Source organism: Ovis canadensis, chromosome X (genome assembly GCF_042477335.2).
Source record: "Ovis canadensis isolate MfBH-ARS-UI-01 breed Bighorn chromosome X, ARS-UI_OviCan_v2, whole genome shotgun sequence".
NCBI lineage: Eukaryota > Metazoa > Chordata > Mammalia > Artiodactyla > Bovidae > Ovis > Ovis canadensis.
The window spans coordinates 97,378,233-97,392,566 of record NC_091727.1 but is presented as its reverse complement, the minus strand read 5'-3'; the positions used below and the strand labels follow the sequence as shown (position 1 = coordinate 97,392,566).

Below are 14,334 nucleotides of genomic sequence, written 5' to 3'. Positions count from 1 at the left end.
ATACTTCAGAGTGGAATTGCTAAGCTATACAGTATTTACTTCAACTTTGTTTGGTATTAGCAAATTGTTCATCAAAGGGTTGTACCAATTTATGTGCCAGTATCATCATGTAAGAGTTCTTGTTTCACATCCTTTCCAACACTTGGTATTTTGAAGAACACAAGCAGATTTTAGAGCTACAAATTCTCATATGTAAAATGGCTGTTTTGCATTGAATTCAGGTATTTTGAAACTAGCTCTAAATGTATAAGTGTAGCTTTGTATCTTCCCCAAGGTCAGTAAAGAGACCACTTTACTTTCTAATATTAGATTCCAAAACATCCACTAGGATTTTTCCATTTTAAGTCATTTTTGTTACGGTTGAGAAGTTAAAGTTCACTTATTTTATTTGTTCTTGTAGCTTGCCATGTAAAAGAGCACATTCACTATCAAACTGAGATTAAAAAATATATTCACTAAGATAATTCTCAGCACATCACGTTCTTTTCATGCTTCAGATCTTTCTGACTTTCACTCTACCCTGGTCCTCTGTTCTATTATGATGTTTTAATTTATTCTCCAGCCTGTTTGTTTAGTTATATTGGGAGTAACTAAGTTAGTGAGTCTATCTCATGAATACTTAGATGAAACGTATCTATCTTTGGAACAGTTTACATTTTATTTGCTTTGGGCTTAAGGAAAGTTTCATTTACCTTTTTCACAAAGTCCAGCTTCATGGGCTGTTCTCAATACACATTATTAGTCCTATTTTGTATACACTTGCTTCAGAATTTAATGGTGAATTCGCATATGCGAAATGAGGTGATCAACGATTATAAGGTAGCTTCTCATCAAGTACAAGGGAAAACTTTTTAAATTTTTAATTAATTTTTACTGGAGTATACTTGCCTTACAATGTTGTTAGTAAGCAAAGTGAATCAGTTATACATATACATATATACCCTCTTTTTAAGATTCTATTCCCATATAAGCTCATATAGGCCATTAAAGAGTACTGAGTAGAGTTCCTTGTGCTATACAGCAGGTTCTTATTAGTTACCTATTTTACACATAATTTTTTTTTTGTGTATATATATATATATATATATATATATATATATATATATATATATATATATATATGTCGATCTCTATCTTCCAGTTTATCCCATTCTCCTCTTTCACCCCTGGTAACCCTAAGTTTGTTCTCTACATCTGTGACTCTATTAAGGGAAAACTTTAGACTTGAGTTATGTCTTGAGCTTTAACATAGAAAATACATTTTGAACTAAAGAGACATTTAAAAAAAAAAAAAGCCAGTTGTCACTTCTATTAATTTCCTTTTGAATGATATAAAGGGTTTAGTTTTGTCTGTAACATTGGTTGGTTGGTTTGCTTGCTGTCCTTGAGCAGACCCCATAAGACCAACTACAAACTGATCATCCCAAATCAACAAAGGGGAAGTGTACTGAAATGTAATAAAAATGACTTGTTTTGACAGTTAATTGCTTGAGACTTGATTCACTGAGCACTCTGGAGTCTACTGCTCCTAAGGGAAGACCATTCCTGTGTTCTAATACCTACTAATAACAAGCATTTTTCTCAGAGAAAGTCTGTTAAGTGAAACTGGATTGATTTCTGACTAAACCTCAAACAAAATCACTGACCTAATTTCTCTTCAAGTGGAGCATTTTCCATACTGTCTTATGCTTTCAAAAATATACTCTGAAATTTTCTCTCTTCTTAAGAGAATACCATAGCCTAGAAGTTGGGAAGTCTTTTATAACAACTACATACTCTATATTGTGAGATTCATATGTAACTGTGGAAATGTCAACAATAATATTGGGTTGGCTATAAAGTTCATTCAAGTTTTTCCATAAGTTCTTACAGAAATATTTGAACAAACTTTCTGGTCAGCCCAATATTTATTCCTCAGCCAATGCATAAATAAAAACTTGAAAACACATTTTAATTTTCAGGGAGTTCTTGAAGATGAATTAAATGTGTGATTAAGCAGTTCACTGCTGGTGCTTCCTCAAAAAAGCTAAAAATAAATTTAAAGGCCAAAAGAAATAGCTGAATCTGTGATGGGATAGTCATTAAAACAACTAAAACAACCCAACCACACCAATGTGATAGGTTTTGATTCTCTTTCTATATTAAGGCATAAGTTCTAACTCCCAAATGGGCTGTGGAAAAGATTAAGTCTAGGAAACCCAGCTAAGAGCTCTTGGCAAAATCAACAGTTCAGAAAACAACTGTGGGTATCTAGATGCTTTCCAGTTTTCCTTGGGCTTCATCAAATGGAAGCAGATTTTTTTTTCAGTGTGTGGAAATACCCTCTCACAACTATGGCTATCTAACCCCTGAAACCTCATGTACTGCCATCCTACAGATTTGGGTAAAGAAACTTTTTGAGCAAAATATTTTACCCTAGTTCTGGTCAGATGTCTCTGTGTCTCTGTCTCTCTCAGAGAAGCAAGGCTACAAGTAAACATGTTTTTACAACTTTCCTAGCACTATGTATTAAACTGTCTCTCATTTCCCGACATGCAATGCTACATCCATCAATACAGCAAATTACATATATATAAGACTCTGTTTCTGGGTTTTCTTTGTTCTATGGTATTTTATCTATCATTGAGCTCATTTTCTTTGTTTTATTTATTACAACTTCATGACAAAAGTGAAGGTAAGCAAGTAACTCAAAACAATTATGGTGTCTTTAGTGTATCACTAATAAATGAAAGGAAAGGAGTTTTCTATTTTCTGACAAATCATACCAATGTTTTCTTAGGTCACTCCCTCCAGGCAATAGAAATTAAAAATAAATAAATAAACAAATGGGACCTATCAAACTTACCAGCTATTGTGAAGCAAAGAAAACCATAAACAAAATGATGACAACCTATAGAATGGGAGAAGATATTTGCAAATGATGCAACAGACAAGGGCTTAATTTCCAGCATATACAAACAGCTCACACAACTCAACAATAACAACAATAACAACAAAAACTCAATTCAAAAATGGGCAGAAGACCCAAATAGACATTTCTCCAAAGAGGAAATAGATGGCCAACAGGCACATAAAAAGATGCTCAACATCACTAATTATTAGACAAATGCAAATCAAAACTACAATGAGGTACAATCAGTCAGAAGGGCAATCATTGAAAGTCTACAAATAACAAATGCTGGGGAGGGTGTGGAGAAAAAGAAACCCTCCTATACTGTAGGTGGGAACATAAGTTGGCACAGCCACTGTGAAAAACAGTATGGAGGTTCCTCAGAAAACTAAAAATAGGCTAGCATATGACCCAGAAATCCCACTCCTGGGCACATGTCAGGACAAAACCATAATTTGAAAACATACATGCATCTCTATGTTCATAGCAGCACTATTCACAATAGCCAAGATGTGGAAACAACCTAAATGTCTATCAACAGATGACTGGATAAAGAAGATGTAGTACATATAGGCAATGGAATATTACTTAGCAATTAAAAAGAGTGAAATAATGCCATTTGCAGCAACATGGATGCAACTAGAGATTATCACACTAAGTGAAGTCAGAAAGAGAAAGACAAATACCACGTGACATCACTTGTATGTTGAATCTAAAATATGACACAAATGAACCTATCTATGAAACAGAAACAGAATAATGGATTAGAGAAGAGACTGGGGGTTGCCAAGCAGGGAAGGTCTTAGGGGAGGGATGGAGTGCAAGGTTGGGGCTAGCAGATGTAAGCTTTTATATATAGAATGGATAAACAAGGTTCTGCTGTATAGCACAGAGAACTGTATTCAATATCTTAAGATAAACAAACCATAATGGAAAAGAATATATATGTGTGTGTGTATATAACTGAATTACTTTGTTGTACAGCAGTAATTAACACAATATTGTAAGTCAACTATACTTCTATTTAAAAAAAAAAGAAAGGAAAAGTTTTTTCAATGATACTAAACCAAAAAATATATACGAGTGAGTTTAAGGTTGGATATATTTAATGTGGAATTAATGCAAGTACATTTACATTTTTAGTACATTTATAATGTAATTAAAATTCGAAGACTTAAAGGGAAATTGCTGCTATGTTTCATAGTAACACACATTTGTAAGTCCAATAAAATCAATACAGTGCAGTTACATATACAAATACATGTACAAATATAGCATTCATTGTCAGTGATTAAAACATTAAAAGAGTATACTGTATGTTTGAATCTATAGAACTCAGTATTTTCTTAAATGATTAAAATTCTTAGTTTAATACCATGAAAATTAAATGTTTTGTGCAGAGGGGCACCATTATTTGAAGGTTTTAACTCCTAGCTCTATCTTCTGGCCACAGGATCAGCAAACAAAATAAGTGTATTTTAATATTTTGTTGTTGTTTCAGGAGCATTAATCAAGTGAAATATCAAACATATGGACAGTTTCATGAGTTAGTTATAAATCAGCCATCACAATTTCTAGCAATTGGACATTAGAAGATTTATAATTTACAGGTGCCTTTGAATAAAATACAATTGGTTTGTCATATAAATGGTTACATCAAATGATACCATTGAAATAAACTATGATTTGACATAATATACAAAACTACTTTAAAAGATAAATAATTTGTGTATTATATAGTTGTTTTTTGTAAAACCAGTCATCAAAAACCATGCACCTAATATGCCAGCTTGATAGTAAAACTCACGATCCATGATTCAAAAGGCAGCAATTTCAAACCACTGACTTCAGTGGCCCATAATACAGAATACTCCAAGCCTAAGTTCAACACTACATGCAACAACTGAGCCTGTGCTTTAAAACAAGAGATCTTAGTGTTTACATATTTAAAAGAAGGACATCCATATATATACATATATTATTAAAGAAAGGGCACACAAAGAAATACAATATAACTTATGAAACCCTGCACTAGAATAGATTTTTCTAGAAAATTCAAAAGCAAGTAAAGACACTGAAAAGCAGAGCTTTGTTACAGGAACACCTCTTGTGCAAATACTAATATTTAACTTAAAGCTGTGATGTATCTAAATTTCAATGCATAAAATGTAAACTTCCGCATCCTAACTGCAGGATTTTTAGCTTTGGGCCTTTCAAAGACAGCTCTGACAACCCTAAATACCAGTCTAAGTGCAAAAGAGGTCCTTCAGAACATATCCCTTTGGTATAGTAAAGTCACAAAGATAACAAAATTAAATAATAAAATAAACTATCAATTACCAAAGGGGTTTAAAATCTCTGATTATCTCTCATCTCTCTTTGGATTTTTGTTTTGTTTTGTTACTGAAAAGTTACCCCCCAAATTTTTGCCTGTAAATGTTCAGAATAATTGATAATATGGTTTTCAGATGGAATCTGAATGCATGCCTTGAAAAACCCTACTTGGAAACAAAATAACACTGCACTTTTCACCTGAGGGGATGGAGGGTGTGAAGATGGCTTCTTGCAAGAATGACACAAACTGTGAATGACGAAGTCCACCTCAGTCCTGAGGAAATTCTGTGAATGTCATTGGCAGCATAGGATCATCTGACTCTTGTACTGTTTATCTGTAACATTGAACTAGAGCTATAATCTAGTTCACACCTCCAAAGGAAACCTTATTTTTTAAAGTCTATTCATTCTCCTTTAATTCAAGGGGAACTTAGTTTCCTTGTTACTCAGAGCAGCATCTACAAAATAATGAAGAATGATGTTAATACTCCAGTTGACTTTTAAAGCCAAAAATGTTGTCCATGCTACAACTTCTAACACTAAATGTGAGGATTCGAAAGGTCCATCCTAATTTCAAAGGTGATATCTTTTGAATGTTTATTTTAATATGAAAGTTGTTATTCTGTTACATAGTGGCTTGTAAAAAGCATCTACTTTACAAACAGCATAACTTCACTAGAAGCAAAATAAATACAATTCACATCACATACAACCACATTTCAGAAATATTGTATGAATTATGCTGTGTACACACAGATGAAACATGCTAAGCACATAATTCACAGAGATACCTTTACATTCCATTTGCCAGAATATATATTCAAATAAAATAATATATATTTTGAAACCTAAGTGCTGTTGACAGTTGCATATGTGGTCAATTTTCATTTCCTAATCCATTAACTGACACACAATACAATCTATTTTTATAGGCCATGCTATACTATTTTGTCCTATGCAATGTAATATGAGGATAAATCTCAATCAGAACCACATGATATTATAGCATTCAACCAAAATCTACCAATAAGTATTAATTTTTGTTAATTTGGCCTGTCATAAATACATGTTACTTGAAAGAAATGTATATTTTTAAAACACCTAAAGTCAGAACTTGCTAGAGAACAGGGACCTATGGAACCATGTCACCTTATCTAGTAGCATGTCACACTAAGAGAGTAATACATGCTTTAAATGCTGATGATATACCAATCCATTACACGTAACTCTCCCAACAACATTGCAAGAAAGAAAAGGATAGTGAAAAGTATATTGATGGTAGAAAGTAGAAAATACAAATGGAAAGAATAGTGTGATTTTTTTTCCCCAAATAAAGTGTACGTACATCAACAAATGTATGGTAAGCCCTTTATTGCCTGAAAAATAAGCACAGGCTTGAAGTAGATTTGTTTTGTCATGTACTTTTCAAAGAATGGTAATATGCCCTAAATCTACTGTGATTAGTTACAGTAATGGAATCATTTCAAATTAAAACTAATCAAATATGTAATTTTACATGTCCTGCATTACAGTTAGCTAAAATTGAATGTAATTAACTTTGTCTTGAATTAAGTATGAGGACATCTGGCTCTATATTTAAATGATGATGATAAAAGTTATGGAAAATCTACAGAGTGTTCCTAATGTTGAATAGAAATGCTAATATTATATGGAAGTTAGATGAATGCATTTGGTGTTTTCAATTTTGAATTTTGGAGACCTGAGTACAAGAAAGGCCATTATTTTCTAGTATATACACTGCACTTTTACTTCATAGCTTTATTGGCTTTTAAAATATGCTTTGTTAAAAATGATTTATATATGTTAATTTACACAGTTCTTTGAGCATGTATTTTAAGTAACTCATGTGTTTCTTTTCTCTCTCTCATTACTGACTTAAATAAGCATAAAGCAATTGACAGAAAGATGGTTTTATTTATTTTCTTTCTTTTTTTTTTTTTAGGTATTCATGTAGTCCTCAAAACAACCCTATGGGGTAGATACTATTATTGTTGTTGTTGTTAAGTTGCTAAGTTGTGTCTGACTCTTTTGTGACCCCATGGACTGTAGCCCAACAGGCTCTTCTGTCCATGGGATTTCCCAGGCAAGAATATTGGAGTGGGTTGCCATTTCCTTCTCCAAGGGTTTTATTTATTTTCGAACTTAACTCTTTAATGTGTAAGATGGAATCAGTTAATTCGGGGGGGGGGGAATATGATTCATTACAACTATTTGGCTTTTGAAAGTGTTCAAAATGTCACTATCTTGAATTTTACCTTCTTTCAATACATACACATTTTTAAAAGGGTAAAGTGCTCAATTCAGCACGTGCAATGTTTCTTTGTCTGATACTGTTCCTTTATTGTTAGCACTGTATCTGCCCTGTATAATACAAGAAAGAAATGGTTAACTGCTCACAGGCATGAAGATACTATCTTGTGCTTAGAAGCTTTATGTTTCTAGCTTTTGTTTAGGTCTATGATGCCCACTCAAATTAATTTTTGTGTGTGGAGTGAGGTATAGGGATGGAGCTTCATTTTTTCATGTGGATACCCTGCACCATTTGCTAAAACAACCTTCCTTTCCCCATTCAGCTGACACCTTGATTAAACACTGCATGTGTGCTCAGTTCCTCAGTTGTGTCCAACTCTTTTGTGACCCCATGGACTGGAGCCTGCCAGGCTCCTCTGTCCATGGGATTTTCCAGGCAATAATACTGGAGTGGGTTGCCATACCCTTCTCCAGGGGATCTTCCCTACCCAGGGATCAAACCTGTGTTTTCTCCATTGGCAGGCAGATTCTTTACCACTGCAACATGTGGGAAGCCCATTAATCAGTTATATATTAACATGTGTGGGACTATTTCTGAACTCCATTTTCTGATACATAAGCCAATACCCACCGGAGAAGGCAATGGCAACCCACTCCAGTACTCTTGCCTGGAAAATCCCATGGATGGAGGAGCCTGGTAGGCTGCAGTCCATGGGGTCGCGAACAGTCAGACACGACTGAGCGACTTTACTTTCACTTTTCACTTTTATGCATTGGAGAAGGAAATGGCAACCCACTCCAGTGTTCTTGCCTGGAGAATCCCAGGGACAGGGGAGCTTGGTGGGCTGCCATCCAGAGGGTCACACAGAGTTGGACACAACTGAAGCAACTTACGGAGAAGGCAATGGCACCCCACTCCAGTCCTCTTGCCTGGAAAATCCCATGGACAGAGGAGCCTGGTAGGCTGCAGTCGATGGGGTCGCTGAGAGTTGGACACGACTCAGTGACTTCACTTTCACTTTTCACTTTCATGCTTTGGAGAAAGAAATGGCAACCCACTCCAGTGTTCTTGCCTAGAGAATCCCAAGGACGGCAGAGCCTGGTGGGCTGCTGTCTATGGTGTCGCACAGAGTTGGACATGACTGAAGCGACTTAGCAGCAGAAGCAACTTAGCAGCAGCAGCAAGCCAATACCCACTGTATTCACTACCGTAGCCTTTTGGTAGGTCTTGAAATCAGATATGTAAATCCTCAAGATTTTTGAGATTCTTCTGTTCTAGGTTTGTTTTTTTTTTTTTTTTTGCCATCCATTTTATAATAAACCTGTCTTATTTTTTTATTCAAATGAGCTTGCTAAAATTTTGATTGAATTATCTATCAATTTGGGGACAATGAATTTCTTAACAATAAAATTTCCAATCTTCCAACATGGTATATCTCTCCTTCTAGTAGGTCATCTTAAATATATCCCAGCAATTATCTGTTCCTCTGAGTATAGAAGCCTTGGACATTTGTTAGATTTATTCCTGTTTATTTTATGCTTTATATTACTAATGGTATTTGTTTCTTTTTTCAATTCTTTGTTACTAGGATATAAAATTACAATTTACTTTTATATAATGGTTTTGTATACCATTGCCTTATAAAATTCACTTATTACTTCTAGTAGAGTCATTTTGTATATAGATTTCCAGTGGTTTTTGGACATAACAAGATCTGTTAAGCATGAGAACGTTGTCTCTTTTCTTTTGTTTCTTATCTCTTCAGCTTGAATTATGGCACTGACTAACACTTCCAATATAAGGTTAAATAGAAATGGTAAGAATGAATATCCTTGGCTTATTCCCAATCTTAAGGGGAAAAGCTTCTAATGTTTTATCATTAAGTATGAGGTTAACTTTGGTTTTTCACAAGCACACATTTTTCCCTTTATTCCTATCATAGTCAGAGTTGTTATCATGAATGTGTATGGAGTTTTGTCAAGTGCTTTTCTGTATCTACTGAAATGATTACATAATTTCCCCCTTTATTATGTTAATATGCCAAATTATACTGACTTTTTAAGTGTGTAATACAAGTACTTAAACCTATACAATTCCCTACATTTCCCTCCTCTTGAGCTGCATCCCCGAATTTTGATATGTCACATTTCATTTTCATTCAATTTTAAATGATTATAATTACTGTTGTTATTTCCTCTTTGTCCCATGTGTTATTTACATGTGTATTATTTAATATCCAAATATTTAGGGATTATCTATTTCTAACATAATATCTTTTGAGACTGTATGATTCTGATCTTCTGAAATTTATTGAGATTTCTTTTGTGATCTAATGTTATGATCTATCTTGGTGAATGTTCCATGTATACTTAAAAATAATGGCATATTCTGCAGTTGTTGGGTATAGATTTTGAATAAATGCCAATTGGGTCAGGTTGTTGGTCTAGCAACTTCTTCTGATTACTAATTAAGCAATTCAATAATTATCTAAAAATTTTTGAAAGGTGGCCCAGATTTAGAGAACCAAAAACAAACAAAAAAATAAGAAGAGATTCCATTTTGGGGATTCCCATGTGACCCAATATTTATAGTGAATCCTATCACACTTAGGTTTTGTTTCATGCCATAAATGAAATTTGGAATCAAGTTACTCCTGGCCTGTTAGATTCATTTAAACACAATATCACCTAGAATTCAAATACAAGTCCCAAACTAGGAATTCAAAGAAATATGTACACATAATAATAATCTTGTTCACAAACAAGTCTGGGTTTTTTGTGCTGCCTTTGTATAAATAGCTCAGTATCAGGTGAAAATGTTATAAGAATATTGGTTTGTATATAGAAATTTCAAGTGCTAATGGTTGTTAACCAATGGTTTTTAACCATTAACTAATGGTTAATAGAAAGGAACATTCTCATTGCTTCATAGTATCTTCACACATTAAGTTGGGCACAGAATACACAAGTGCAGTAGAAACCTACCATAAGGAAAGAATATGCTCTTAGAACTGAGTAAACACACACTGCTAAAGCATTCTTGGATAGTAAGGCTGGATCCTTAAAAGTATATCATCAATGTTTAGTTCTGAAGGATCTCTTACGAGACAGCACTATATATGAACTTTCCTTTCAAACCTATCAATTTTGTAGGGAAAAGTTTGACATGTTTAAAACATCTCTATTCATTAATTTAAAACTATTAAAAGAAAAAAAATTATTAATAAGTCAACTTGCAGCTTATTTCAAAGTGCAGAGAGGTTCTTATCCTATGCCAATTACACTTGGTGGAGCTGTAACATTTTTAGGCTTTAAACAAATAGCATACAATCCAGTTCATATTATACCTGTACCTTTGGCATTCCGAAACCTATAGTCACCGATTAAAATCTGCAAACTGTTCCCTGGAATCAGACCTTCTTTTCTTCTGTTTAGATTTTTCACCAACCTAAATAATAAGTGAATTAGTAGCCAATAATGGTAGTAGAAGGTAATAAAATTGACATATACAATGCATTGAAGCTCAAATTTTCACAAAACTATTGCATGTAATCAAAAAACTTCATGACACTATGCTTGAGTCCTTTGAGTAATCTACATAGGACTTAGATTACTAACAAAAAAGGCTATTACATTATTGATCCATCATTAATTCACTCTCATGTGTACACTCTTCCACCTTTAGGGTCAGAGTACACAGTTAATGTAGCATTTCAGTTAAAGTTATTGATACAATGAAGGCAAAATTATTTTATATAAAATTTCCATAAGCTTTATGGAAGTTTCATTCAGTCCTCTCCCAAACAATATTTCCTTCCTGTTTTGGGTTCTCTGTAATTAAACAGTATATTTGGCAGAAGCATCTTTGCAATGAGTGCTATATAAAGTCAGATGCATGAGGACAGAATGATAAGACTAAAAAGTCAGTATTTGAACTAATAAAGCAAAGTGCAGCTATGTTGTAGAATAGTGAACATGGTCCCTGGCACATAGTGGGCATTTAAACATGTGATGAATTAATGAATGACTTGACCTAATGTAATGTGATTTGTAGCCCAATATATCAGCTGAAACATCTGAGTCAAAGGTAAACCACAAAAGAGCATGCAGACTCAAAGCATTTCATTCTTTCAAAGCATTCTTCACTCACCAAAGGTTAACATTCCTTTCAGTGAGCTATATAGGCATGGCTGAAGCAATGAAATTGAAACACTGATAAGAAATGTGATATTTCTGCTTCTTGAGACTGTATAACAAAGATACAAGTAAAGCAGAACATCTGATTAGATAGCTCTGTGCCCCAGGGGGGAGGTTAACATAGCCATGGAGAATGCACCTACCATCGACCCTCAGCATCCTCATGGAGAAGCTGAATGACATCTCCATTTCTAATCAGGAGGTCTTCTGAGCCTCTCTTTCTGCAATCTGCTAGGGCTTTATATTTGCCTGGAGACTGTAAGGTTGTTTGAAAAATGACATTACAAATTTGAATGCAAAGCTACTTGTATAACTGCATGTTCTGTGACATAAAGACTTTGCTCTTTTCCTCAATGGCAAATGTGGTTAGCTGCAGCAGCTTTTTAGGAACAAACAAACATTGAACAGTTTGTGATGGCAAAAAAAAAAAAAAAAAAAAAAAAAACCAGAAGAACATGTGTTTATTTAACCTGAAGAATTCATCTTTATTTGTGAGAACAGAATTACAGTGTGAACGACACAGAAAATAACAGAGCCCGACTGATTAAAGTTACATGAATAATAAACATAAATCCAGAAAAAAGCATGAAAATAATATTTAAATACTGTTATTTGTAAATTACTCTCATAAAAAACAATTATCTTGGCACATAAAAAAGGCAATGGCCCTGAACAAAGATTTACAGATGTCCCCAAAAGGATTTCTGTGCTTCATATCATTTTGCACAGGTAAAAATCATGGGCGCAAAAGCTTAGTCCAATAAAAGCATATTAAACCATAATGCTGTGCTTTACTTGGCCTTAATCATTTTGCAGCTAGAATTTTAACTTGATTCATTAATAAGCTAAATAATCCAAGGCACACAGATTGAATTTGGTTACAACGTAGACAGAGAAGAAATAATAATCAAGTCCAAATGTATTCTGAGATGTGAGTTTTTCCAGCACAGTATCTTAGACATTGGATATATGATTTTATAGAAAAAGAGTACCATAATTAAAAATGCCTTTTTAATATAAAAGGAAAGTTGTCTATATATGGCAGAAACCATTCACAATAATGTAATTACCCTCCAATTAAATATAAGATACAATTTAAAAAGGTTTAAAAAAAAAAGGAAAGAAAGAATTATGTGGTATCGAGCCTTTGCACATCCAAAAGAATTAACCTGAAAGTATTATCCACATCACTTGGGTTGAATGTCTTTTGAGCAGTATTTTTATCATATGGGTTGAGAAGCAGGCAGGAAAGAGCTCCTTGCCATTCAAGAGAGTAGCCTCATTAAAACAGGACAGCCATCTCTGACTCAGGCTTCTCCAAGGGAAGCAGCACCCATTATTTCTTGGTTTTGACTTAATAAAGTGAGGCTAAAAGATAGCTCATTCCTACTTACTTTTCTGTTTAGTTTGGGGGTTATTTTATTGAGGGGTGTGGAATGCACCATATTATCTTTGTATCTATTTTCCTTAGTAGCACAAGTCAGGGAATTCATGGGAGAAAGGAGAAGAGCTATTGGGTTTTCCTCCATTCCCGCCCCCTAAGATGAAAGCATTCTTTAATTTTGCATATTTGCTTTATTTTCTGACATGATAGCTGGAAAAATGCTTAGTGAAAGCTTTCTCAGTTCTTGACCATCCCTTCGTAGAGCATCATTTACAGCAAGCATTGAAACCCCACCCAGCTTCCCCTGACTTGTTGCTCAATGAACAATGACCCCTCCTGTCCTCAGATAATGTTACTTCGGGAAATGAAAGTTCTTTTCAGTGATTCTCAAGGTTGGGGGGTTCCCAGGGCCTGCAAGAGTAAAAGTTCTATTATTTGCCTTTTTCATTCTCATCCTCTCACAAGTCTACTAAGGCATTTTCAAGAGGTCACCAAATGTGTGATAGCACAACAGACTGAATGTAAATGCCAGTACGAGAATCCAGCTGTCTTTTCTGAAGTCAGATGTTAAATAGATTTGCAAAAAAAAATTTTTTTGGTTGCACCATGCAGCTTGAGGGACCTTAGTTCCCTAACCAAGGATCAAACCTGTGCCGCTGCAGTGGAAGCACAAAGTCCTAGCCCCTGGACCATCAGGTAAGTCCTTTATGTCTTCATTTTCTTTGGTTGCAAAAATATTTCACATGCCCCCCTTCTCACTACATTTTTTTTGTTTGAAAAATGCAAATTCACTAAAAAGTTTGAGCACTACTGGCCTAGACAACGAACTCTGGACAAATCTCTTACCAGCCCTGAGCCTCGATCTCCTCCTCTGTCAGTTGGAGGGAATAAACCCTGCCCTTTTTCTCACTAAGACTATGAATATTCAGTGTGAAATCATTTTGTCAACTGTAAACGACCATACAAATATGAATTATGGTCATTATATTATTGATGAAAAAAATATTCTGTTGCTTTTTTAAAGAACTCATTCCAGCATCAATGCTATGGAGCTTTGAGACCAGAACTGCCCAACTGAATGTATTCCTCTGTTAATCACTAAGGAACAGTCCACTACAAAAACAATATTTCCACCCTCCACACTGGTGACTTCAGAAAACTGGAGATTTATCCTAAACAGTCCTAACTCCTTGGGATAAGCCACTAGGAGCCTAATAACAGCAAAAACTAATTCTTCTAGAAAACATTTACTTTTACC

At 34.4% G+C, this 14,334-nt stretch overlaps 1 protein-coding gene across 3 annotated transcripts in view; it reads right to left on the bottom strand.

Annotated features, from left to right (window-relative positions):
* Positions 1–3,978: 3,978 nt before the first annotated feature.
* Positions 3,979–14,334, bottom strand: part of MCF2 (MCF.2 cell line derived transforming sequence) — a 126,027-nt gene continuing 115,671 nt past the window's right edge. Inside the window, exons 29-31 of one of the 3 annotated variants that reach the window (XM_070290649.1) lie at positions 11,836–11,948; positions 10,843–10,943; positions 3,979–5,682 (exon numbers count right to left, since the gene is read on the bottom strand). In XM_070290649.1, the coding sequence (XP_070146750.1) occupies positions 5,639–5,682; positions 10,843–10,943; positions 11,836–11,948 (258 nt within the window). In that variant the 3' untranslated portion in view covers positions 3,979–5,638. Of the gene's footprint in view, positions 5,683–10,842; positions 10,944–11,835; positions 11,949–12,152; positions 13,488–14,334 lie in introns of those variants that run through there. The other 2 variants (XM_070290650.1, XM_070290651.1) reach the window with 2 other exon arrangements.